Source organism: Pezoporus flaviventris, unplaced genomic scaffold (assembly GCF_033815535.1).
Source record: "Pezoporus flaviventris isolate CSIRO_AGI_PZ_B2104156 unplaced genomic scaffold, CSIRO_AGI_Pfla_v1 ptg000029l, whole genome shotgun sequence".
In the NCBI taxonomy this organism is placed as follows: Eukaryota; Metazoa; Chordata; class Aves; order Psittaciformes; family Psittacidae; genus Pezoporus; species Pezoporus flaviventris.
In genome coordinates this window covers 5,278,917-5,305,651 of record NW_026892577.1, presented here as the reverse complement: position 1 = coordinate 5,305,651, position 26,735 = coordinate 5,278,917, and the positions used below count along the sequence as shown (strand labels likewise).

General features: G+C 47.0%; 1 protein-coding gene across 1 annotated transcript; it reads left to right on the top strand.

Moving 5' to 3' along the window:
- The first annotated feature begins 5,408 nt into the window (after positions 1-5,408).
- On the top strand, positions 5,409-26,139 carry VWA2 (von Willebrand factor A domain containing 2). Its single transcript, XM_061458669.1, has 13 exons — positions 5,409-5,463; positions 6,056-6,130; positions 7,756-7,889; positions 9,417-9,526; positions 14,596-14,790; positions 15,149-15,279; positions 15,880-16,012; positions 17,737-17,792; positions 18,658-18,765; positions 19,635-20,216; positions 20,527-21,078; positions 23,633-23,755; positions 24,316-26,139. Exons 1-13 carry the CDS (start codon positions 5,415-5,417, stop codon positions 24,447-24,449), a joined length of 2,382 nt encoding a protein of 793 aa, XP_061314653.1. The 5' UTR covers positions 5,409-5,414; the 3' UTR covers positions 24,450-26,139.
- Positions 26,140-26,735: the final 596 nt, after the last annotated feature.

Below are 26,735 nucleotides of genomic sequence, written 5' to 3'. Positions count from 1 at the left end.
CCCAGGGAAGCTGTGGCTGCCCCATCCCTGGCAGTGTTCAAGGCCAGGTTGGACAAAGGGGCTTGGAGCAAGCTGCTCTAGTGGAAGGTGTCCCTGCCCATGGCAGGGGTTGGAACTGGATGAGCTTTGAGGTCCCTTCCAACCCAAACCAGTCTGGGGTTCTGTGATTTTGCACAGTGAAGGTGAGGCATCACCAGGAGGCCAATGCCCACGTACAAACACATTTTCCCACTTCCTTCAGCAAGGGCTCTGCTTAGAGGGGCTGTGTGTGTGTGCTGACCCAGCGCTCGTGTACTCTGTGCTGGGGTAGTTAGCCGCATCATCTTCTGTGGGTGTCCCTAAAGATGTCTGGGTCTTCTGAGGAGACTCTAAGTGGAATAAGTGGATGGAGTAACAAAACCTTCTCTTTTGACCTTACCCCGGTTCTGTAAAACAACCCAAACCTGTGGGAGAGTCCCGCTTTCTAAACCTCCTTTAGGAAGGGCACGCAGACTGCTGCCCTGGAAATACATGCAGGTAACAGCTTGTATGTGTCTGCAGGAGTGATGCTGTGGAGAAAATTCGCAGGTCGTGGCTTGTCCTTGGGACTTGCAGAGATGCAGCAGGAGGATAAGGTGTGAACGTGGGTTAGTGTTGTAAGAGGGGTTGGGTATGAGGTGATCAGGAACATCTTGGCGTCATGCATGTTGAGGTGAGGACAGGCTGTCTCACTAAACTGAATACCAGAGATGTTACCTCTGCTGCAGGCAACCATTGCAACTGACTGTCTTGGAAAGGCAGAGTTCCTCCTCTTCTGCAGCGTTGGATGCCTGGGGAAGGACAGACCACAATTTAGTTTCCTCAAGAGGCAGGCTCATCACAGCAGCCTTGAAGTCCTTATTCCTGCTTGTGAGGTTTGTCCTTCAGCCAGCAGGTGCCTGTGGTCTGAATGATGGCTTCATTAGCAACCAGCAGCAAACACCCCTTCCAGTCCTGCAGGAGCATGGGCAGTGACACCACCAAGTGACGTAGCAGAGGGATTTTTGTCTTGTAAGACAAGGTGACCAACCTGAGGTCTTCCTGTCCTTCTGGGAAGCTTTTGGACCAAGGCACCTGTGTGGCATGGCGATGCATCTAAGGAATGAAGCAGGGAGATGTCTTGTTGATGTGCATGAGAAGGGAGCACCCTCGTTGTTTGTGAACCATTCACACCTGCACACGGTGTGGGCACATCAGTAGTTGATCTGTCTCAGGTGGGCATGTTTCTGGCTGGTACAAGGTAGTGTCTGGCCCCAGCTGTAGCCTCCACAGATTTTTCACAGAGAGGGGCAACAGGGACAATCACAATCATTGCACCAGAATCCATTCCCTTGAATTAGCAGTTCTCAGTGGGTATGTGACCAAGTTACCTGCGTTCTTTCATAGTCTCAATATAATTACACTATTTGCATATTCAGTTCCTTATGCTATTGGTTTCTCCTAAGACATCAAGTTACCCCAGATCCCTAGCACCCCTTTTTTCTGCCACTCTATACGTTTCTTCCTGGTACCAGCACTGTCTGCCTGCTGCTGTACTCAAGTACTGCTTGCAATGCTGAGGCAGGCTCCAGCTCCCCTGGGTGGTCTTGCATATGTGACATCCAGCAAAACGTAAGAAAGATGAGGCATTCACAGAGACACTCCTGCTGCTTTGCCACAGGCAAAGTCGGTAGCACGAGTGCTTCTGGCAGAGCAAACCACACAGTGAGTTTAGCACAAGCTCTGGGGGAAGAAAAGTGCCTTTTATTCCATAACTTGTGGGTTGTACCTGATCACTGTGTGCTGATTTTGATAGTACCCCATATGAGCGCTGCAAGATTAAGTCTCTTAAGATACAGGAGCCCTTATTGCACAAGGGGAAAAGGCCCTGTCAAAACTGTTCCTCCACGCAGAAACAGGGGGGAGAATAAACAAGTTGGTTTTGCAGAGCATCTTATGGAAATTAAATCTTACCACTTGAGGAGAAAAAAAAGTGTCAGAAGTTTGGGACTGGAGTTTGTGTTGTTTTAAGGAGACGTTAAATATTTCCCTGTCATCTTCCTCCTTCCCCTTTCAGTTTTGACTCCCCCGTTAGTTGTTCCTGTGGCTGGGCAGAGTGGACACCCAGAGCTCCCAATAGGGATGTCCAACTGCCTCCAAGCCTGGGCAAGAAGTGAAACTGACTTATGGGAAACAGGCTGAGAGAGGGGGAAGCAAAACTGGCCTCCTCTCTTCTCTCCTCACACCTAAACATCAGGGGAACAGTGGGTCCCCTCAGCAGGTGGGTCCACATCCTCAGGCAGACTGAATGGAGCTATGGAGTTACACCTACAGTGACAGAGGGTTGTTTGGCTTGTTGAGAACATCAATGAATATGCAGCATAATAATTTCTGCTTTCCCCCCTATTACGAAATGAAAGGTGGACAGCTTGAAAAATGAGCTGGAAATGCCTTTTGTTGCAAGCCAGGTCTCTGAGATGAGAAGAGGGGGTAATCAATTACAGCAGCTAACTGGTGATTTTAAGTATCTCCTACTTGTCCCACTAGAAGAGTAGCATTTGCCCCAAATTAATGTACGTGATGATAACTGTTGAAGTAACACCCTAAAAAAGGGATGTGCTCTTATAGATATACACAGGATAGCATCTCATGGTGGTGTTTTGTTGCAGGCAAGTTTGGCAAGGTGCATGACATCCGCTGCTAGCCCTTGCCCTTTCCCTTCCCTTCCTTCTTTAGAGACACCAGCCCATGCTATGTTTTAGATCCCTTCTTAGGCAGGTACTTGCTCTGCTGTAGGCACAGCTCTGCTGTTGGACATGGGTCAACATCCAGGTGAGCAGCCCCATGGTTTTGGTTCACTGTGTTTTCAGATCAGGGTTTGGGTCTGTCCCATTAGTAAGGATAGGGAAGGTGAGATGTTTTGCAGATGGTGAAAGCCATGTTGAGAAGCACTTGTCAAGAGGAGCTTTCTCCACCTCTACCCCTCTTGTCTTACTCCTCCCAATAAGGTACATGTGGCTATGCTCTTAGTCAGCTTTACATAAGCTGTGATTACATATACATGAGAATCTGGTTACAAAAAATACAGCTTTTGACTAATCATGGTTTAAAAAAGAGATTATTTTGACTCAGTATTAATGCAGATACTTCTGAATTTTCCTTTCTTAATGGCCAGAAAGATGAAATGAAAAACTCCTTCACTCACCACAGCATCCCCAGCAAAGCTGCTGTCTAAAGATCCTGGGGTAATGCTGACGAACAGTGGATGATGATGCAGTTTTCTTTCAGTTCCTGATGCTGAGAGTCTAACTGGACTGAAAGACAAAGAATTCATCCTTCAAATTAGTTGATGTAAACCCAAGATAAGGCTAAGTTGTAGAAATATCTCAACCTGTCAACATTTTGCAATGAAAACAATCTGAAATCCCCTCACATCTGGTTGCAGGCAGAAGCTTGTCCTCCTTTGGATGTTGTGTGCACTGGAATTAGCTGCTAGACAGAATGTCCTTGGGGCATGGCAAAAGGATGACCTTACCTCTGTGGCATGTGCCAGGGCTTGAAGCTACTGAGGGACACAAGGGCTTCTTTGATGAAGGCATGTGTTATGTTTACCCCCCTTTACTTAAGCAAGCTTGGGATCTGTTAATTTGGGGGTGTTGGGAGCATGTGTTGAAGAGTGATGCTTATAAAGCACCTGGTACTGGGTAAAGAGCTGCAAGACACAGAGTGCTATTGTGTCTGTAATCCCTAATGATGCTTTCCAGTTCCCCTCTTCATTATGGCCCCATGCAGGTAACTGAGCAGGGCCTTGCCTTGTCTGTGAGAGGTGTTGAGGTGCAGGCATGGGTTTAATGGGCCCTTGCTCCGACCATTTGGTGTCTGGGGTGGGTGCTAGAGGTACCCCTGGCAGAGCAAAGGGTCCCAGACTGATGCTCTAGGGCAAGGCAAGTCCGTCACTTCAGGTGTCTTACGTGCTCCTCTGAATAGAAAAGCTTGTCCAGAGGAGAAGTTTCCATTGCTGAAAGCTTGGCTTGTGTCCTGGGGTTTAAAGTTTTATGTGTCCCCAGGGACTCATCTGTGTTAGTGAGGTCTTCCCACCTACGGAAGCACAAGGGATGGTGGCACCCAATCTTAAAGACAGGGGAAACTGAGGAAATGAGATGCCAGCACAGAACACCAAATCCAATGTCAAACAGTGAGAGTGAGGAACCTTTCTCAGACTGTGTTCCTTCCGACAGGAGCTAACACAGATGTGTCCAGGGCAATAGCAGTCGAGGGTTGGACTGGGATAGGCAGTGTGAGGACACTCCATGAAGCCGTTTCTTGACCACTGCTGCTCTGACTCATGAGGTTTGCCACATTACAAAGAATTGACACCTGAAGCAATGGGAATGTGCCTATTTTGGTGTTTTCACTAACAAGCATCAGTTCTTCCCACCTGCTTATTAAACATATCCTTTGCTGCAGAGGCTAAGTGTTCCCTGAGCAAAAGCCCTCTCTATTTTCATAGGAAAACACTTGGTTAGTAGAGGTGGTTATCAAGAAATGCATGTGTCTGTAACTGCATGAGAAAATCTGCTTTTGTAATGAGAGAGGCAGAGACCCAGCATGAATCTGGTCAGATTTGCTCTAGTGAGTGCACCCAGTGCTCTTAATCTGGAGGAAAAATAAATACACATGCTTTAACTTGAAAGCCATAGCTCAGCCAGACGTGCTTGGTCTAAATGTGTGCTTGCTTGAAAGTGTCACTGAAGTCCATCTGCGATGTGATGGCAGCCTTGCTGATTTCAAAGGGGAAATGAGCAGGAAATGGACTTTGCTGGACAGTTGTGCATGAAAACATCTCCCCAGAAAGCCAGTCCTTGGGAGATATAAGGCATGAAAGAGCCTGTGGTTGAGTGTTCTTGAAGACCCGCAATGATGGGCTGCAGCGCTGGCTGAGGCAGGGATGTCTCAGTTGGATGGTAGGGTCAGGGGGACATTGCTCTGCCCCATGCTCAGTGAGCCCCCTGAGGAGTTGTGTTTGGCTCCCTGAGGGCAGCAGGGAACGTGGTGGGATTCGGCTTTGAGAGTGAGGTGCAGTGATGAGGAGGAGAACAGAGGTCTGGGTGGCTATAGAGAGAAGGAGAGGAGGGCGGCTGGGTGCTCCCTCCCCTTGAAACCTGCTTTCTCCAGTCTGAATAGGAAAGGAGGTGAGTGCACAGGGAGACTCTTTTCCATAGTTTCCTCATTTTCCTGTTTTTTCCTTCTATTTGTTTCCCACCCTCCTCCCCAGGAGCTGCCTTTGCTCTTCAGAACTCATCTGAACTCATCCCATGAGACAACCAGCAACGAGGTGATCAACTGCAGGTAAAGAATCCAGCCTTAGGCATTGGATCAATGCTCCTCTCCTTTATTTTTCTTTCAGATTTGTCACCATGAGCCTCTTGTCATGCGAGTCCATCTGTGTTTTCCTGCTTTCCCAAGGTATGTTTGAAGTTGCCATGTTTCATCGGTGGTTTCTGTCGCGGGTGCTTCCCTGTCTCTGGAGTTCTTCGCTCTGAGGAATGAGGGCCAAATGAGTGCCTCTCCAGGAGGTTTACAAATAGATCTCTGAAACAGTTTCACACAGAAGGGGAGAAAATAATACCTGGAGAAACAGCTTTGCTGAGAATTTGCACATCTGTATATGTGAAGTGTCTGTTGATATGGGAAAAGCTGATGATGTTATGATATTAAAAGCTCATTAATGCCTCCAATGCGATTATTGGGTGTCTCCATTGCTTGTGCCTGTAATCTTTGAAGCCTAAGCCTAGCCTTGCTGTCATTCTTGCGCTGTGTCCTTGCATGCAGTGAGCAGAGGACTGTCTCCTGTGCTGTGGGTCCTTGGCATTTTTCATGCTCTCTGTGTCCCTGCCAGAAGGAATTTCCTCCCATAGACACACATCAATGCAAACGTGAAATCTCTCCAGCAAGCCAGCATTTCTGCTGCTCTAGATTAAAGCCTGCATGTTTGTTTGTTTGTTTTTATTAAGGCAGGTCTTAGTGTTGATGGGTGATTGTCTGTTTGATCCCACAGTTTTGCTGGTGTGGGGTATACAAGAGATTCATGCTGACCAGGAGATGATCAGCAAGATCTCAGCTGCTGGCCAGTGTAAGTTCATTTTTAAAGCAAATTTTTCTGGTTTTTGAATTTTTTCTTTCTTTATCTTTTTTTTCCCCTAAATTTATCTGTTTGTTTATTGGACCTCATTCAGTCTGTAATGCTCTGGCAAGCACAGCATTGTGGCTGCTTCTGCCCTAGCCTGGTTTCCCCCCTCACTGGTAATAGCTCTTTTGGGATGTGACCTGCTCTGGTTTTCCTGTACTGGATATTTGCCACCTGGCTGGTGTTTGTCAGTTCCTTCAGAGCCTGTTTCAAGCAATCCTGGTTTAAGGAGCTGTGTCTAATCACAGGCTCGATTAGACCTCTCATGTGGCTAATTTGTTCAGCCTGTGAAGCCAGCAACAGCCACAGTGCAGTGAACAAGGATGACTGCTCTCTGGCTGCCACCAAACCGTGTTCACCTACAGCTCCCTTGACGTACACTCAATTGGTTACTCACAACCTGTATCATGCATTCTCCTGCTAGCTATTATTTCCTGTTGTCTGCCTGTCAAGTGATAAATTACATGTACCTCATAGCAGCCTCCCAGTATCTGAAGGGGGCCTACAAGGATGCTGGGGAGGGACTCTTCACTAGGAACTGTAGTGATAGGACAAGGGGTAATGGGTTAAAACTTAAACAGGGGAAGTTTAGATTGGATATAAGGAGATACTGTGAGGGCGGTGAGGCACTGGAATGGGTTGCCCAGGGAAGTTGTGAATGCTCCATCCCTGGCAGTGTTCAAGGCCAGGTTGGACAGAGCCTTGGGTGACACGGTTTAGTGTGAGGTGTCCCTGCCCATAGCAGGGGGGATGGAACTAGATGATCTTAAGGTCCTTTCCAACCCTAACTATTCTATGATTCTATGTTTCTATGTCAGGCATGCCCCCATCCTTAGCACTGTGTGTTCAGCTCAGACTTTCCATCCTGATGTGCCCTATTTGGATGTTTCTCACTGATGCACATCACCAAGAGCCCTTTGGTGGGCTGCAGGCATAGAATCATAGAATGGTTTGGGTTGGAAAGCACCTTAAACTCATCCAGTTCCAACCCCTGCCATGAGGAGGGACACCTTCCACTACAGCAGGTTTCTCAAAGCCCCATCCAGCCTGGTCTCCAAGTCCCCATGCCAAGCCCACACTGGGATGGAGGCACAGCAGCTTTCTCTGTGCATGCTTAAGCAGACAGCTGTGGTTAGTGCCTGCACTCAGCACCCAGGTTGTTGCATCTCCACATCCAGACCAGCAGTGAGGGCAAGGCTGACAAGCTGGGACAGTGCTGGTGGGCAGGCTGTGCTCCAGCTCATCCCCAGTGCAGTGCTCCAGGGCGAGGGTGGTTGCCCCATTAGAAGAACCAGTGACCCAGAAGGGAATGCTTTACAGCTTTCAATCCCTTGTAATCTGCTGTTAGAAAACCCTAACTCTAAATTCAGGGTTTTGCTAGCAAAAATCACAGCTGTGCTTAAACCATGACAAGTCTGAACCAGTGCAGGCCAGAGCAGGAGTGCATCCAGGCTTTGGGTTGTGTCTGTCCTCTGCAAATCTATTTGTCTGGATTTTCTGCTCCTGGCTATCTGTTTCCAGACAGTCAGACTAATAAGGTGCAGTTTCAGAGTGTCTATCTTTTCTCCTAGTGATGCAGTGCTCTGCTTCGTTTGATGTCCTTTTCCTCTTGGACGGCTCCTACAGCATTGGTAAAGGAAGCTTTGAAAGGTCTAAGCGCTTCACAAGCAAGCTCTGTGATGCCTTGGACATCCACCCAGACAGGGTGAGTGTCAGGAATGTCTCATTTTAGGTTCAAACAGCTTGTCAATGTGTGGAAAGGCCAGTGATAACGTGCTGAGTGAAACTGCAGCATTCAACCTAGCAGCTACCATGGGTATTTATCCAGACAGATGAGGTGGAGGTTTGTGAAGCAGTGGGTTTGGAGGACACTTTGTGATTCTCCACAGATTTTAAGCAGTTCCATTTGGTCTTGAGAAAAAGACATAATATTTCAGGTTAAAGATTATGATTTGGGTGGGTTTTTTTACTGATTTTTAGTTTGGTTTGGATGCTCATGGATTAAAATGACTGGAAGGGAAAACGCTCATTGCAAGGCATCTTAGTCAGGGGCCTTGGAGCAGGCTGGAGTGGTTTTTGTACTTGATTCCCTGCCAGAGCCTTTCCAAATAATTGGCAGGTCTTTGGGAAGGTTGTGGCAGGGATGCAAGGTCTCTGTGTAGCAGGAAGAGAAACTTGAGGCAGGACAGGGGGTGGGTCTGAGCCTGCTGCAGCTTTGGGGACCCTTGGTCCATGTCTGATTCTCTAGAGAGTTCTGGGAGCAAAGGAGTGGAGGCAGCTCTTGTGTTTGCTTCTGGTTCCCACAGCAGGGATACTTAGATTTGTGCCCCAAAACTTCCTCCAGACCAACTGCCTCCACTGCTCCAGGTCCTAAAACCAAAAGCCGCTGCTCTGCCCCTGTGGAAGGATCCTTTGGATGCTGAAATCACCATTCCCCTTCATCATTTTCTTATGTAAGAAATCTTTCACCTTTCAGATCTCGGCTCAGCCACACAGCACAGGGAGCTTCCTGCAGCCTGGGCAATGATGGCAAGGAGTCACAGTGCACACTTGAGGCTTTGAGAGATGCTGGGCAGCTCAGGTTAAATGGACATTCCCTTTTTATGGCTCATATTAAATTGATTGAGAGTAGAGACTTGTATAGGATCATAGAATGGTTTGGGTTGGAAGGGACCTTCAAAGGTCATCCAGTCCACCCCCTCTGCAATGAGCAGGGACGCCTTCAACTAGACTGCAATATAGACCTATAGATTGAAAATCAGTAGTTTTTTCACCTTTGAAGTTGTCACATTCCATGAAACTTCTTGTCAGGCTTCAGTGGAACATCCTGGTTGTATTGCCCAATACAGACAATTCAGTCTATTTGCATTTTCAGTGATAGAAAACAGTTTTAGAGGAGGTAGTGGAAAAATAATTGGTTTGTGTTGCCTGCTGTGCTCGATGCCGGAGGGAGCTGCTTTTAGTAATGGAAAGATTGCTGTGCAGTGTATAACTGGCTTGGCATAAGAGGTGTTATTTATGAACTTACTGTGCTTGAGGCTCCTTGCTGCTCTGAATGGATAAATATAGATCCTGAGCTGCCTGTGACTGCAGCAGAGGCTCGCATTGTTTGCTAATGAACTATTTTGCCTTGTATACAGTCTGCATAGGAGATGCTGTGGTCTGTGCTCCTTGTTGAAGTTTATTTAGAATCTCACAGATACCTTTCATAATCTTCAACCTTTTCTGTTAGGTCCGCGTGGGTTTGATACAGTTCAGCTCAACTCCTCACCTTGAATTCCCGCTGGATTCATATGTAACCAAACAAGAAGTGAAAGAGAGAATCAAGAGGATTGTGTTCAGGTCAGCTTATTTTACAGCTCTTTTTGGGGGCTATGAATGATCTCTGGACTGGGAGTTTGTTGAGGTCAGGACACCTCCAGCCCTGCTGTGCATACACCAATGTGATGCCCTCAGGGAGGAGGGTGGATGAGCACTGTGGCCCATAACCCACAGCCTGCTAAAACCTGGTCCGGCTTTGTTGGTGGAAGTTGATGGGAGGGAGTTTTCAGTGTCCCACTGTAACATGGTAAATAAGGAGAATTTTCCATGACCCTCCTGGTGGGTTTTTCTTGCCATTCGTGCCGGGTGGTAGGTTACATGCTTCCAGGGAAAAGCTAGTGTGGTGTTCCACACACCTGAGCAAAGGTAGGACATGGCTTTGGTGGTTACAGTTTCCTTTGTCTTATGAAGTAGTGATGAATTCCTGCTCCCCGGATGTCTGTGCATGTGTACCTGCTGAACTCAACAGGATCAGGTTTTCAGAGGAAAACCTTTTATCTTCCTGATGATAAGACTTGGATGTGTTCCCACGACCTCAGGAAATGGAGCCAGAAGCCCAGAAAAGACCTGTACTTACAGCCTCTCCAAATCCAAACTCTTCATCTCTGCGAAGTACTTTTGGATCTATGAAGGATCTGGCAACCACCCCCAAATAACTCTTGTTTTGATGATAGCTAAGATACTGGTGTGGCCTGTGGGAGTCTACTCCTTCTTCAGCTCGTATGCATTAGGGGTAAAGTTAGCTCTGCATTTCTTATGGATGTCTGCTACTCTCAGCATGATGTACATAATGCAAGCAAATGGGATCACTTTTGACTTTCTCAAGCAAGACCAATTGGCTGGTTTTGCTGCATTGCTTTTGGGAAGTTTATCAAATCAGGAAAATCTCTCGTGTAACGTTAAAGGAAAAACTTCTCAGAAAACAAGCTACACTCCTCCTCTTTGGCTGTTGGCTGAAAGTCAGTGAGAACAGAGAAAGCGGAGCAGTGTTTGGTGTCTGGCACTGAAATTCCTTGATGAGAACGCATGGATGCTGACAGATCAAACAGAAAGAATGACCTTGTGCTTGGCTGTTCCATCTAGTTTAAATGAAAAGCTGACATTTCAAAGCAGATAAAACAGCTACGGATGGATTCCAGTTGGCTTCTGAAAAAGCTGTGTGTCTGATGTCTCGGTTGAGAGGCTTCTTGATGTGCTTCTGATGAGCCTTTGGCCAGCAAGGCGTTTCCTGACTTCAGCCCTGTGCTCCAGGCGTGGAGCTGAGAGCACTTGAAAGGAGGCAGCACCAGACTAAAGTGAAGCTTCTGTGATTTATTTGGAGCCTGCTGGTCTCTCTCTGTGAATCCTGTCCAGTCAGCCTTTGAATTCGTTGGCCAAACCCAACCAAATTTGGCAGTAATCTCAGAAGCTGAACTTCTCATGAATTTCTTTCATACAAGTCAATGACTGGTTAGAGGAGAAAAACTTTCTTAGCGCTGTCCTGGAGGAAAGGCAGCAGGTAAAATCCACATCTCCTTCAGCTTCAGAAAATCCTCATTGGAGTAATGCCTTAAACACACACCCACTGTGTCAAAACCAGTGAAAATTGGTAAGAAACTGAATTTAAGGAGCTTTTGTGCAGAGACTCTTCATTAGGTTTTTCTAACCCTCAGGGCTCATGTGGGCACAGCTGAGTTATCGAGATTCAGTCATCAGACTGACTACGCACAATATGTTTTCCCTCATGCACAGCACTTTTCACTGAAGCATCTGACAGCTGCTGACATCTGGTCAGGAAATGGCATATTTGGATATGCTATGAACACAGTATGAAATGAGCATGAAATGATGAACTTGGGCATGATCAAATGCTTTCCTTGAACAAGTGAATCAGGAATCAGGTGCTAAAGCAAAGGATGGATGTTCAGAAAGCAAATGGGGTGTGTTTGTGTCAACACAGCTGAAGGACAACATGATGCCCCCAATAAATGAATAACACTTGTGGTTTGGTTCTCCTTGCTTGCTCGGGATGGCTATAAAAGCAGATGTAAAAGGCAATTATAGGAAGTGATTTAAAGCACAGCTCCTTGGTAGAAGACAGCTGGAAATGTCTCCTCTGATCTCACGGTTTAGTTATCAACAGGTCTGGAGCAAGTTCCCAGTGAACTGGGCTCTCTTTGGTATCAAACATCCAGTCAGGCATGGCACATTACAGACTTCTCGCCTTGTGCAGATGGAGAACTACCAAGAATGGAAGAGGGAGACTCGTGTCAATGCAGGATTTACCCATTTGAGATAAGCAAATGTTTGTTCCTCCAACACCAAAAAGAGTTAATGAGTTGTAGGAAGGGGTCAAAGCTGTCAACAGCAGCTGAAGAACTTGCTGTGTGGGTTGCCCTTGATTTTTACAGGGGGTGAAAGGCTTTTACCCAGTGTGTTGTGTTGTAGCAAGGTCTTAGCCTGGTATTGACGGGGTGCAGAGAGTACGTGTTGATGTGAAGCTTAAGTTGGTTGCACCAGGGGCTGCCTGGGTAGCCTACATCTCCAAGTGTAGGAGATGGATGGGGAGTTGGGGCAGTGGGGGCCGATTTCACCTTTGGGTCCAGCTGCACAGTCCACCCTGCAAGGCAGAGGTGAGACCATCTCCTGCCTCCTCTCCAAGGTCTCTATTAGGTTACTCATGGCTTTTACTTAAATAAAACTGCAGTGTTTGGCTCACAGTGTCATCATTCCTGCCTCAGCCTGATACAGGTGATCGTTTTATATATAATTCTGGTGATGTTTTATGGTACCTAGAACACAGAGCCCAGTCTGGAGTATTGAAAGCAGAGGACAGTCCCTGCTCCACAGAGCTCACTAAGAGGAAAGAACAACTAGAGTAAATGTACAGCCCATAAAAAACACGCATTGTTGTTCCCCTCTTAGACCCATGTGTATGTATAGCACTCCCTTTTTTATTCCCTTCTGCTTTATCTTCAGCACACTTGCAATGAGGGTCTCCTTCCCAGTTCACATCCAGCATGCCATCACTGAGACCCTTGTGCTGTGCAGACACTGGCCATAACCCTGCCTGTGGTGAGCATCCCTGCTGCCAGAGGGAACTCTCTTTCCTTCCCTGTGGCTTTGTGCTGGTGTGCAGCGTACAGCTCCAGTGCCTACAGGCTTGGGAGGCCAGTCAGGCTCTTAGGCTAAGAAGGCATCCAGCAGTCAGCAAATCTTACTCTTTAATAACCTCACAAGAAATGAGTCTCAGGATCTCTAAAGCATCATTGACTAAAGCTGTTCTCTGGCAACCCGTAGCTCATTTTCTACCTATACTGCAATCATGGTTGCTTTTCCTTGGGCGCTATTGCATAGCTGCAAGGCTTGATGCCTGCCATTCCCTAATGCCTAGCAGCAGCACATTTTACCTGCTGATTTATATTGCCGTTGGCATGTGTCCCTGCTGGAATGTGTGCCCTTTAGCACCTGAATCCTGATGCGGGTTTAGTACTTTGCTACTGAGAGGATTGATGAGTATTGAACTGATCACTTTCTACCTCAGAAACATTCCCTTCTCCAGGGGAGAATCCAGGGGCTGCCAAAATATGGAAGTAGCTGGTTTCTTGCACCCTAGAACTGCTTCTGGGGAGCCAGGAAAGAGAAAGTAAATGGTTTTGTGGAGAAGGACCTGGAATCAGCACTGAAATCTGCTTCTGGTACCTTTGGTCCAAGGTAACAGTTTTCATTCCCTCAGAGCCCAGCATGTGCACCCCTCAATCCCACTCCCCACATTCACCTCTCTTCAGGACCAGTCAGCTCTTCAGAGCAGATTTTCAGATGGGATCATCTGATGCTTTTACACATCTGTCCCCTCAACTCTTGAGATCCCATTAATTTGTAAATGAAGGGTGGCAGGGCTACCCAAACCCACTGTTTGAGTTACATGCATTGGAAGAAATGTTTCACAGGAGAGACACGCAGGAAAGCTCCATGATAGCCCAGACCTGAGGGCAGCCAGGCCCTACAGGGACTTCAGGACACTACTTGGTGCAGGCAGTATGAGGAGTAAGGTGGCTTTGGCATCTGAGCCACAAGTGAGCTGAAGCAGGTAACTTGTGCCAGTTTTAAATGGCCTTGTGCTTCTTCCAGGTGATCCCATCTCCAAAATGAGAAGTGATGGGTACAGCTTGTGTGAATATCAATGGCTGGTGCACCTTCTCTATCTTGCCAGAGGCAAGCAACCTGACAGATGAGAGTATTGATTTTGATTGCGTTTTTCATGGTTTTAGATAACTGGAGCATGAGGTGGCTTTTCTTAACATTTACTTTCCTCATGTAAAAGGCACTGGTGAAGCCCTGAAGAAAGCATCCCTTGTGTCCAGTCCTTCTGAGTTTCTAGAGGTACACTAAGAAGCTTTCAGCATCTGTATTTCCAGGAGCTTTACTACAGGATGGACACATGCCTTTTAGTAGAAAATCAAATTAACCTGCAAATAAACCATGGAGAAAAAGGCCAAGACTCTGCATACTGCTGGACTGCAGACACTCAAGTTACAAGCTGGGACACGTATCTCCCTTCTTGCTCTTGGTGTAAGAATGGCAGAAGGTTCCGTGGAAGGAAAGGGATGAAATGTGGCAAGAATTTCTAGCATCTTTATCCATCAAGAGAAAGGAAACCACTTTGAGATGCTGGTGTTTGTTCATTTTGCCCACCTGTACTGTGTTTCTGACTGGAATACAAGAGGTTGTTGTGAAACAGCTTTTCCTCACAACTCTTGAAGAAGTGACTGCAGTTTTTAGATGGAAGACCAAAAGCAGTTGAGGCATTTGTCAAAGCTGTAAATAAATATCTGAGAGCTCTGGTTTTGCTCCAGTTGCAGAAACTGCTGTGTGCTAGAAGCCTTGTTGGAGATGAGAGAGGCAAGGGTGAGTAGATGTGACCTATCGATAGGAAGATGAGAGGAATGACAGGGTTAGACATCTCTGTGGATGTGTGGTCTTGCAACAGGCAGAAATATGCTAAGTTCCCTATTACCAGAGGGTGGAAGTTTGAAAATCAAATGGTAAATACAATCGCAAGAGAAGAGCTTTGCTTCCCACTGTTCTGATTTTATCTCCCTTCCTTCTAGAGGTGGGAGCACAGAGACGGGTCGGGCTCTGAAGTACGTTCTCCGCAAGGGATTCCCTGGTGGCAGAAACTCGAGCGTCCCTGAAGTCCTGATCATCATTTCAGATGGCAAGTCCCAGGGCAGCACCGTGATGCCCGCAATGCAGGTGAAGGACAGACACATCACGGTTTTTGCAGTGGGAATCAAGTTTCCAAGGTAGGAAACCCCCCATACAGTGGGAAATGGAGGTCCAGGTAGCCAAATGGCAAGTTCTCGTGAGGAAAGGGTGGCCCTGTGCCTCATGTGAGCTTTGGAAAGAGAAAAGGGGGATTTGTGGGTTAACAAAGGGAGGGAATGCTGATTTGGCTGCTGGTGTAGGAGAACTAGTGTTGAAGGAAGCTCTTCCACTGACTTAGAGCTATGCTACTGCCTGAGATTAAACATACAAAGCCTTTGAAAACTGTTTGAAGGGTGTCATGGTTCTGCATCAGCTCTCTGTTCACTGCACAGGGTCTGTTTTGATACTTGGTTCTTTGGGGATAGCTAAGTGGTTGAACACCCCCTTGTTCTGCAGGTGGGAGGAGCTGCACATGCTGGCTAGTGAGCCCACTGAGAAGCATGTGGTCTTTGCTGGGGATGCTGATGATGCTGCCAACGGCCTGTACAGCACCCTCACCGGCTCTGTCTGCAGCACCACCGCTCCAGGTAACCCCTTGTCCTGGCTCCTTCTTCAGGTCCATGCTCTGAGCTTGGGCCATGTCACTGAGTGAGGAAGATGAGGCAGTGTCAGAAAGTGTACAAGGGAATTAGTAGGTCTTGTGCTCTGGGTTATCCTGATTCTGGTGGCCAAACTGGATAGCATGCTGGTGATTCCAAGTGGTGGGATCACCATCCCTGGAAGCGTGTAGATGAGGCCCTTAGTGACATGGTTTAGTGGTGACCGTGGCAGTGCTGGGGTAGAGGTTGGACTTAATGACCTTAAAGGTCTTTTCCAACCCGGTTGATTCCATGATTCCATCATGAAGGCACCAAAGGGGCTGAAAATTTGTCACTGACCTCTGAACTCAACAGTGAGAGTTTTATAGAGAAGCAAAGCAGGCTGAATAGTGAGCATCCAGAGAGTGGGACAGGCTGATGAGCTTGTCAACAGGAAAATTCCCTTCTGGAGTCTCTGGAGGCTGTGTGAATCACTGCCTGGTCTGCTGATGCTAGGAAGGCTAACGTGTTTTGGAATGGTGCTTCACTCCCATACAGACTTTGCATTTCCCTGCATTGATCCAAGTTTGCATTTGTTCTTTGCTACAGGTTGCAGAGTTGAATCCCACCCTTGTGAACGCAGCACCCTGGAGACTGTGAAAGAGCTGGCTGGAAATTATGTGTGCTGGAAAGGCTCAAAGCAGCCAAATGCAGTCGGGGCTTCGTTATGCCCTTTCTACAGGTGAGTTGGACACCACAGCTCTAGAAATGAGTGGGGCTGAAAGAATATGAGAGATACAGTAATGAGGCTTTTATCTGACCTTAATTCTTTATGGGGATGAAGATTGCTCGGAAGACTGGTGCAAACATGGTCCCTAGACATGGGAAGAAGCTCTCCCTGCCCTGACCATTGACTTATATGTGATGCAAAGGGTAAGAGGAGGAGCTGAGACAAGAGGATGATTAGCCCAAGAGAACTATGAATATTAGAAAATGGATTTGGGATTGGTTACCTACCTGCTGAACTGAGATGCTTTGAAGTTTACATCTCTGTACTGTCTCTGTTGCAGAGGTTTCTAGGTCTGGCTCCCTGTGTTGGTGCTTGCTTTGGTTTCATCCACTCAGGGTTTCTTCCTTGCAGAAACCCCTTTTCCTTTGCTTGGCTGCCCTGGGGGACATGGGAAGGACTTTCCTATGGAGAGGCTCCAGTCACTGGCAAAATACCCCCTGTGCAGCAGTGCTAAAACCAGAATGCGCACAAAGAGCTGCATTATCAGGTCAATGGCAATGAGTTGCATGGAGGAAATGTCCTCTTGCTCAGGGAGAGGAGGCTGGAGCTGAAAACCCATAAACCATGTCAGGTCCTTCAAATAACATTGTCACTGTAGTTGACACAGTGGGAGAAATGCTTTAAAAATGAGCTGTGAAGGGAAAGGCTGCTTCGTGCTCATTGCTGATAAAAGCAGCTGAGTGCAAGTGGTGGTGTGCAGAAATTGGTGTGTGGGGGGTGTTCTTCCTTTGAAGAGATGCTTTGTGTGTTTGTTTTAATACCAGGCAGTCAGATTCATGTTTGAAAATCACCCTGGATCTGGGCTGTGCATAATGGCCTGTGCATGGATATACTCAGGGATGACTGTATGGATAATTTCAGGCTTGTCTTAATGTCTGAGGGTGTTTCCAGATCCTTGTACTTTACAGCCAGCGTGGGAAAGCTGAGCAACTTGTGGCTTGCCTACAGCATCCCAGCTGTGATGGTGTTGGCCACAGTTGCTGCAAGTTTGAGCAGCCCTAATGCAGAGCACTGGAAAATCAGCGGCATAGTGAAGCTGCAGGTATGGGATAAATAGAAACCTCATTAACAGGGATGAGAATAAGCAGAAATCATCTTGCTGTCAGGAACCAATGTTACCTGCCTTCTTACGCGGGGCAAATATTCATTTGTCCTCTAAGGTCTGGGTTTATTTCATGTCACCTTAGGGAAGGGAAATGATGGAGGAAGTTAAAAAAATCTCACCGGGAGACACAGCTGAAGACTGAGGATTTCCTCCCACTCTAAACCTTGCTTGTCCACTAGTTACAGGCGGATAAATCAGATGCCAGAATTTTCACTGAATGACAAATTCTCACTGCTGTAAATTTTTCGTTTCATTCAAATTTAGAATAAAAACTGTGACATGTTTTCTGCAGTAACAATAACAAAAAAAATAATCTGGAGCCTGAAAAATACATCCATAATCTTTAAATGCAAAACATTTGTATAGAATTTAAACTCAAAAGAGTAGATTTGATGAAATTCTCTTTCTTTCTTTTGCCACCCCATGCTGAATGGACATTTTCTTGAAATACTTGTTTTGAAAAATTGTGTATTCAAAGAAAATCTGTTCCATTGAAAAAACCTTGAGGTCAATCTGGAAGACACCTTGTTCATCTTTAAATTCATGGTAGGTTTTACTCTTCCTGTTTCAGGTGGAAGAGAGTCTTGATAAAACACCCATCCAGATGCTTCCGAACTGTATGTCCAGGTAGGATTTAGCCTTTGAAAGTTTTTATTTACAAAGCAGGAAAGATGAGAACTAAACAGCAAAAACACTAAAATAAAGAATGAAAAGAATGAAAGGAAAGGTGTTTTACTTTTATCTCTAAAAGTTTTGTACTGAGTGAGAAAATGTCATCCTTAGCAAGAAGTTGATGTTACATCCATTTTTTTTTTTTGTGTCATTGGTATCTATAGCCAGAGGTCTTTTGGATTAAAATATCACCCTGTCATTTCTCTTCCCACTTGAGGAGCCAGTTAATCCTCATCTGCTTGTGTCTCTGGGGTAGAGGCTTGTGCTGCTTCCCAATGCCTGCCAGGAGTCACTGCTCTCCAGCTAAAGGAGTATGCAGTGAGATGCCTCCACTCATTCACTTGGTACCATGGTCAGTTTAGCAGGGAACATGACCCTTGCTGATTGCCAGCCTGTTTCTGTGACCATGAAAATAGCTGTGGTGCTTCAGTTCTGCCCCTAACTCCATCTTTCTCCTGGTTCAGGTGACAGTGGCTTAATTTTCTTTGTCAGTACAACATTGCTCAAGCAGCAGGCCACACTCTCATCCTTTCGTTGCCAGTGTAAATCTGACCAAGCTTCTTGACCTTTAGCAATCCTATATGTACATGAATGTAACTTCCTTGGTGTTATTCTAAAGGAAATGAAGTGAGCTCATGATTTCCAACACTGCCTGTTGGAAAGCCATCCCAAAATGAACTTGCCTTGGAGGTGAGGGTGCACGTGGCCCTGTGTTAGTTCAAACTCTGCAGCAAGAGACCCCTTTTCCACTGATGGTGCAGATGGGAACGGACAGGCTCCCTGCTGAATCCCTGTCTTTCCTTTCTCTGATGCCGTTTAGATCCTTGTGACTCCCAGCCATGCCAGAATGGGGGCACGTGTGTCCCAGAGGGACTGGACAAATACCACTGCCTGTGCCCAGTGGGGTATGGAGGAGACATCCACTGCGGTAGGTGTAAACCTGCGTTCTTCCTCCTTCCCTGTTGGCCGAGTCCTGCCCTTTGTGGTGTCTATTGCATGGCCATAGGAACGACTGGGGTTGGGCTGCAGCCTTTGAGCTTCTCTCCAGAAGACAGGATGAGTTTATTCTATGATTCTATAAGGGTTGGACCAGATGATCACAGAGGTCCCTTCCAACCTGGTGTTCTATGTTTCTATGATTGTCTCATGCTGTTTATGTCTGTGTCAGTCCCAGTGACTGGGTCTCACTGCTCAGAAACCTTGTGGATATGGAGAGCACCAATACTGACAGTTTCATCCTGGGCCTTTGGGTCTAAATGCAGGTGCCATGTGAGCAGAACAGAGAAACTGGGACAGACACATAGGTATGGCTGTTGGTTCCCTCCCTGAGCACATAGGGTGAAGAGGGACTCCTGATTTTGGGGGTTCAATGTAAGAAATCCAAGAAGGTCCCAATTTCAGGACATGCTTTGTACTTGCTTCCCCCAGATTCAAAGCTCCCACTTTAAAGTGTCTCAGGATGTTACAAAAAAAAGGGCCTGGTGCTTGGACTCTCTCCTTTCTCTGGAAAACTTGGGGTGTTTTTCCCAGAGTACTCCGTGAGAGGAGCTGTCCCTTTTAATTTGGAGTTTGCCATCCGAAAGTTCAGGAATCCCCCCAGACTCCCATGGGTATTTCCTGTCTCTAAAGCCTCGTGTGGCATCCAACCAAAACAAAGCACCCTCCTGGCACAGGTGTCCTCCAGCTCATGGTGTGCCTGGCAAACCAGTTTAGGTTACTGGACACCATGTCCCTTCTCCACACCACAGGGCTGGTCTTGTTGCCCTGTCACTGACAAATTGATACCCCCCTTTTCAGCACCAAAGCTGAGCCTGGAGTGCAGCGTGGATCTCCTTTTCCTGGTGGACAGCTCGTCGGCAGTCACGCTAGAAGGGTTCTTGCGCTACAAGGCATTCCTCAAGAGGTTCCTCCAAGGAGTGATGGGCCAGGACTCGCCAATGAAAGTGGGAGTGGCCCAGTATGATAGCAGTGTTAGGATACCCATTGAAGTGGAGCAACACAAGGATGCAGTCAGTCTCATGAAGAGGATTGATGCTTTGAATTTCAGTGGAGGAGGAACCCTGACAGGCAGAGCCTTGCAGTACGTTGCACAGCACGGTTTTAGGAGCACCCCCGTCTTTGCAGACATGCAGGATGATATCCCACGTGTGGTTGTCTTGCTCACTGACTCCAGGTCCCAAGATCCAGTGGCAGAAGCTGCCAAGTACACAAGAGACCAAGACCTCTTCTTGATTGGTGTAGGCAGCAGCTTCATGAGAGCAGAGCTGACCAAGGTGACTGGCAGTCCAAAGCAGACAATTGTCTACTCTGATCCCCAGGACCTGTTCAACAGGATCCCGGAGCTGCAGAGAAAAATCTGCAGTGTGGACAATCCTGGAGGTAAGACTCATTGTGGGATGAGTTTGTCAAACCACGAGGAGGTCTTCTGAACTCCACTGGGGACAAGGGAAGGACAGAGGGATGAATGTCCTTGTTTTGTTTGTGTCAGTCATAGATCCAAGGACTAACCTTCCATCCCTGCTTTTTGTGGTGGGTCTGTGTTTATTGGTGTGAAAGGCTTGTAAATCACCCTTCAGTGATCAGCAGTGATGAATTTTGCCCACCATTTTCCCCTGCTGACCACTTCTTTTGGTCAGAAAAGGGTACATACATATTCTGAGAAATCCCACGTTTCCACTCTCTTATCTAGGCTGCCAGGCACAGTCTCTTGACTTGGCATTTGTGGTGGATGCTTCATCTGCAGTTGGCCTGGAGAATTTCCTGCAGCTGAGGGCCTTTGTCAGGAGCAGCTGTTCACATTTCAGCATCAACCGGGATGTCACCCAAATTGCCCTTGTGATCTATGGCAGCAGAGCTCACACTGTGTTCGCTTTGGACACCCACACAAGCAATTCTGCTCTCCTTCAAGCCATCGAACAGGTGCCTTTCCTCGGGGGCTCGGGCTCTGCTGGCAGCGCCTTGCTGCATGTTTATGGTGATGTGATGACAGTGCAGAAAGGAGCAAGACCTGGTGTCAACAAGGTGGTGGTGCTGCTCACAAGCAGAGGTGGCATGGAAGATGCAGCTGCCCCAGCTCAGCAGCTGAGGAACAATGGCATCTTGGTGTTTGTGGCTGCCATTGGGGATGCAGAGAGGGACGTGCTGCTGAGGGTTGCTGGGTCTCCCAACTACCTGGTCCACATCTCCTCCTATGAGGACCTGCAGTATTACCAAGACCTTATCATCAAAAGAATTTGTGAAGGTGAGAGAACATCCCATCCTTGCTCTTTATGCTGGTACCACCAGGCATTGTTATTGTAGGTTTTCTGATGCTTTACCAAGTAAGCTCAATACTGTCTTTTGCTTTTTACAGATGGGCAAACTATGGCATAGAGATCTGATGGCTGTTCAAAGCAATTCTGTAGGAGTAGGAACCAACTGACTCAGTCCACTGGGTGAGACTGGGCTTAGTGTGAGTGGCTCTTTCCAGTCCTGCCAGGCCTAAGTTCTGCCTTCCCTGGAAGAAAAAGAAGTTTGCTCTTTTTCTGAGGTTGCTTTAAACCTGTAGAACTTGCTGTGCATTACGTTGTGTTGATGTACCCCCTGCAGTGTCACTGGGGGGGGGTAATGGAACACGTTTCCACAGCCAATGGTGTTGAATGTGTTCACTGAAAATCAGCCCTTCAGAAAGCATAGCAGCCCTGGTCTGCAGACATTAGTGGTGGCCAAAGTGCTTCTAGTTAAAATGCCATGCCTTGTTTCTCATTCAAAATAGTCTAACACTTAGCTACTTGTTTTTGTTATGTTTTAACTCGTTTGTAAGATCAAATGAAGAAGCACGTTGAGCGTCAGCACTATCAAAGGTCCTTTTCATCTCTGGGCATGCCTGTGGCTCCTTCAGGGTTAGAAAGAACTAAAGCACTGTCTCTTTGGGGTGAGGAGCTGGTCTCTTGGCAGGCTCTGCAGATGGTTTCTACCTGGAGCTTTTCAATGTGCTCCTTTTGCAGTGGTATTTTCAGCTGTGTTATTACAAAAACAATGTACTGTACCATGAAATTAACTACAGCTCCACAGATGAAAGGGAAAAGATGGCAAGGTTCAATGAGTCAGGGTAATAACATATCATTTCCTGAGACTGAATTGCTGCCTTCATTTCATGTGCAGGTAATCACTGTTTGCACTAGATAGGCTAGGACCAAGGGCAATGTGGAGATAAACCCTTCATTCAGTCTTCTGCTCCCAAGTCCAAGGCTCAATAACAAAATCATTGTCTGTGAAAGGGCTTAAAAAATATTTATGACTCATGATTAAAGCATTTAGAAACAGGTCCTGCCTCTGGACACCTGCAATATCCCATTTATTCTGAGGCTCAGCTGGAGAGAGACCATAAAAAAAAGATCTGGGGCAAGGAGAAAATATCCTAAGCATTAAATGTCTATGAATCTGATTAATGGAAACACAAAGTCTTGAGATCATCAAAGGTTATAATCCCTCAAGTGGAAGAAACTTATTTCAGATCCCTGGGGATATAGTGTCAGGCAGGACCCCAACTTGGCTCCATAAAAAATCAACAAGAACTAAAGACTGAGATGTCTCAGATCTAGGATTTGACTGTCAAAAACCTGAATTTCAATGATAATTTTGCCAAGCTTAGGCAGAGGTTGAGAGTTGATGTGCACATCGTTATCTGTACAGGGAGAACAAGAACAAAGTGTGATGAGCTGTAGTAACCTTCCTGATGAATAGAGGATAGAATTAATATCGTTTCCTTTCCCCCTTTTCCTACACCTTCTATGAGTTTTCTACCACAGAGCAAAGAGCAAGGCTAGCAGCTCCACTCTCTACCCCACATTAGCTGTTCAGCAGAGGAATTTCACACCCTTACCAACACTGCAGTGGTGGTGTCAGCAGACTGGAAGCAAATCCCTCTGGGATGCTGCTACTTCACCTAAAGTATTTGCAGGAAGGCAGCATGAAATACTGCCAGCCCTGCTGACAGCTGGGCTCTGTGGTGTTAAGAGGGTTGGGAAAGCTGTCACATACTTCATATGAGCAGGGCTAATAACAACTTGGGCTGCGGTTGCAGGCTTTTCTCTTGAGCCTCCTAGAAAGCAGCATAGAAATGTTTCCTGTGTTGTTTCCCATTCATGCCACCCCACCCTTGCTTCCCGTTTGACTTCTTGTCCTTGCTCCTCACTGGTGGGAACTCAGGTCCTCTCCAGGGCAGAATGGGGTTTGAACTCCAGTAGCTTTTGAGGTTGTAAACTGCTTGGAGCAGGGCATATGTCTTGCTCTGTATTGGCAGTGTCTGGATGCAGGGACTTGGAGTGCTCACATGTTCAGTGCAGAGCTCTGAAGATGCTCCACTGTGCTCTTATTTGATAGGCAGCCTAACATATTGCCATACTTTTAAGCTTTAGAATCATAGAATCAACTGGGTTGGAAAAGACTTTTAAGATCATCAAGTCCAACTGTTACCCCAGCACTGCCAAGTCCACCGCTAACCCATGTCATTAGGAATTGTCATTTATTAGGAATGTTCTCCAGTTTAGAACATCTAGCAAAGCCATTCTTCTTCCTCTTCTCTATGTTAAACACAGAGGAGTTTGTCTTTTGTGGCAAGACAGGGTTGTGAGCTTGCATCCTCTGCCATGTTAATGTGGTTTTCCAATCTCTTTAGCCCTAGGTAACATTTTTTGATGTCTGGGATAGATAGTTCCTGATACTTTTGCAGCATTCCCAGTGAATGTGAACATGTGTCCTAGCTGTTAATGCTAGATGCACCTGAGCCTGCTTTCTGCTTATGTCTGTTGCAGAAGCAAAAAGCCCCGTGAACCTCTGCAAGCCCAACCCATGCATGAACCAGGGCGTATGTATCCTTGGGCCTGGGAGCTACCGGTGTGAGTGCCACGGCTGGGAAGGACCCCACTGTGAGAGCAGTAAGGATCAGCAGATAGAGCAAACACAGCAGACACCGTCTGGTCTGCCAGCCCCTCTGAAGGGATCCCACATCTCCCACCCTTGAGCAGAGATGTGGCTGTAACTCTTGGGCAGCTGTTTGGTGGTTGGGTCTTGGTGCTGATGTGACCTCTGTCACAATCCCTCCTTGACCCCCAAGGTGGAAATCTCTGGCTCCTTTTTAATGTGAGGGAGCTGTCTTTGTTGGAATGTGTGACACTACCCCTATTGCTTTCAGTGCTTTCCATGGTGTGAAAGCCTCCCCATTGCCTTTCTTCTCTATAGCTGGGAGGCAATGGCCAGGAATTGGTGAGTCTCTAGCCCTCCAGAGGTGGCCCTGTGCCCATAGTGGGAAGTTCTCAGTTAAGGTGGGTCCAATGCTGCGCTCTTTACCTGATCCCAGGAGTTCTGACCTCCACCCCATAGCCTCTAATGTCTGATGACTTAAGATGATGCTTCCTGGGTTCTAATGGACAGAGTGTGAGCTTATCCCTTGGTCCAAAAACCCCTATTCCACTTCTGCACTTCTCTTCTACAACAGGAGTTCTCCGGGGTGATTCTCCACGATCCCCAGTCCTTCCTCCACACTCCCATGTGCAGTGGACTCCAAGGGCTTTGCAGCACTTCTCCAGAGCCCCCCGGCACACCAGAAGACACATGGATCATGGACACTGACACAGATGCACTGAGTGCTCCAGTTCTCCATCCAGGAACACTGCCATTCTTAGGCACAACCTAGCAAGCCACCACTGTCCCTGGCAGTGACTGAGATGCTCCAGCACAGGGACTGTGCTGAGGCCATTCCCAGTTTCTGCATTGCACAAACTGGGCTTCCCAGTGCTCGCTTTCTTTTGTAATTGCAGTAAATATTTGTGTTTAAGTATTTACTGTTGACATTTAGCATTTCCTCATTCAGGTTCTAGTGCTGTGTGAGTATTATTATTTCTTTAATGGACTTCTTAAGAGATCTTTCAGTCTAAAAATACGGGGAAGTCTGAGCAACTCTGGAGCTCCTGCTAGGGGTATAATGTAGATAATGCACTGGCAGAGGAGGTGCTGGAGTGAACGGTTTGCTACACCCAGGAAGACAAATAAGAGGAAGGAGAAATGGTTATGAGCCTCTATTCTGCTTTTGCCCATGCTGCTTTTTTCTCTGACTTTATTTGGGCTGATTGAATATGGTTTAGCTTCACAGTCATTTGTAAGCATTAATAAGGAGAGGTTTGAAAAGCATGGGTTTGGCAAGAGCATCGAATGGTTTATGCAGCTCCAAAGAGCTGGGACAGGCAGTTTTTCCATAGATGCATTGACTGATTTTCTCCCACATTTAACCCAGGTCAAATCTAGTTAGCAGGGCTTCAAATACACCAAGTAAGGGCAATCCCCCACCGTTTCCAAGCAAAGATCTGTTCTGTTATAGGCTCTGGATGGAGCCATAGTTTGTTCCATCCTGCTGGTCTTTGGCCTTTGTCTGTCTGCTTTCAGGTTTAACTCCCTGCCCAGCCTCATTGTTATCTGCCAGCCACAGTCTGACCTGGAGGGGACAGGACCAGGACAACCTCCTGAGTGGCTTCACATGGGTGCTTGGACCAGAATATGTCAGAGGGGAAAGAAGGCTGAACCTTTCTTCCCTGATCCCATCTACCCTTTCCTTTCTCCTCCTGCAGGCCACATCTTTACTCTCTCCTTTACCCATACATATTTTTCTCTTATTCATTCCTTTTTTGCACATTCCAGGTCAAGCCCCACCTCATCTTTTTGGTGCTGTTTCCATGGCTTAGAGCTTTGCCATGTTACTTAGCTCTCTTTTCGGAGAACAGGAACAGCATGCTTGTCCTGGCCTGAACCCGGACAGGCAAGCTGAATGGCATTTCTGCCTCCCCCTGCTGTTTAAACTGATCTTGTCCCTGGCACAGCAGACTATAGCACAAGCTGGGTCTCTGGTGTGTTGTGGTGGTTCACGTGTCTCCAAAGACAGTTTGGCCACTTGCCTGCATCCTTTGGAGCATCCTCCTCAGTGGATCACTAGATCAATTCGCCCATGATGCTGTAAAATTGCTCCCTAGGGCCTGTGCTTCACACTGTGGGGCTTTTCTCTGCTGCCTTTCCCATGGTGTTCATTACCTTGGGAGAGCAGGAGCAGCTCTGGACAGGGCTGAGGCAGAGACATTAACTGTGGTTGCCAGCACTCCTGAAAATAGCATCTATTGTTCCTAGAAGAAGAAAAATGCCTTCACCCAGATGTCCTGGCCCTGTGTGTGAACAGTAACATTAGATGTACAAAGCGAGACACAAATTACTCCTCAGGTCTGTTGTCAAGAGAAGAATGGTCTAAAAGCACTCTCAGGGATGAAAACTGGCACTGAGACAGTCCTACCCTGTGGGAGAGACAAGGCTACGAGAAGAGAGAATTCCTTCTTTCTTTTCACTGTCACTCAGTAGATTGTCTGTGTCCTAAGGCACAGCAAAATAGAGGTTTAGTCAAAGGCTGATATTTGAGATAGAAAGAGAAACTAATCTGTTAATGTTCACTCCTCAGGGGCATTTGTACTCTGTAAGACTGGTCTTTCCTCTCAAATGGAAGCGTATTCACCTTGTCTGGCACACAGCTCTGGAGCTGGGGTGTGCTTTCCTGGCCTCATACACATGCTTAAAGCCTTTCCCCCATATCTCTGTTGCCTGCAGGATAGTTTTCACAGCTGCTGAGCACTTTGTCTTGTGGCAACTGTGGTTTGGTGTAACCTTTGTAGCTTCTTTTTGCTTTAATACATAGCTGGCAAGTACATTTTTAGAGTGCATGGACTTTACTGGGACAAGGGATGCTTGCCTGGGTCTGAGCTGGGGAAACCCTGCGTTTATACCATCCTGCTGGCTTTTAAGCACTGATTGATAGCCAAACCTCTCTGTGTGATTCATGAATCACAGACTGCAAAATCTCAGGCGGGAGACGTTTTAATGCTG

Excerpts from the sequence above, each read along its gene's own strand:
- VWA2 (XM_061458669.1), top strand. The coding sequence starts at position 5,415 with ATGAGCCTCTTGTCATGCGAGTCCATCTGTGTTTTCCTGCTTTCCCAA. Across the intron at positions 16,013-17,736 it reads TCGTTATGCCCTTTCTACAG|GTGGAAGAGAGTCTTGATAA; the intron begins GTGAGTTGGACA and ends TTCCTGTTTCAG. Across the intron at positions 18,766-19,634 it reads TGGAGGAGACATCCACTGCG|CACCAAAGCTGAGCCTGGAG; the intron begins GTAGGTGTAAAC and ends CCCCCTTTTCAG.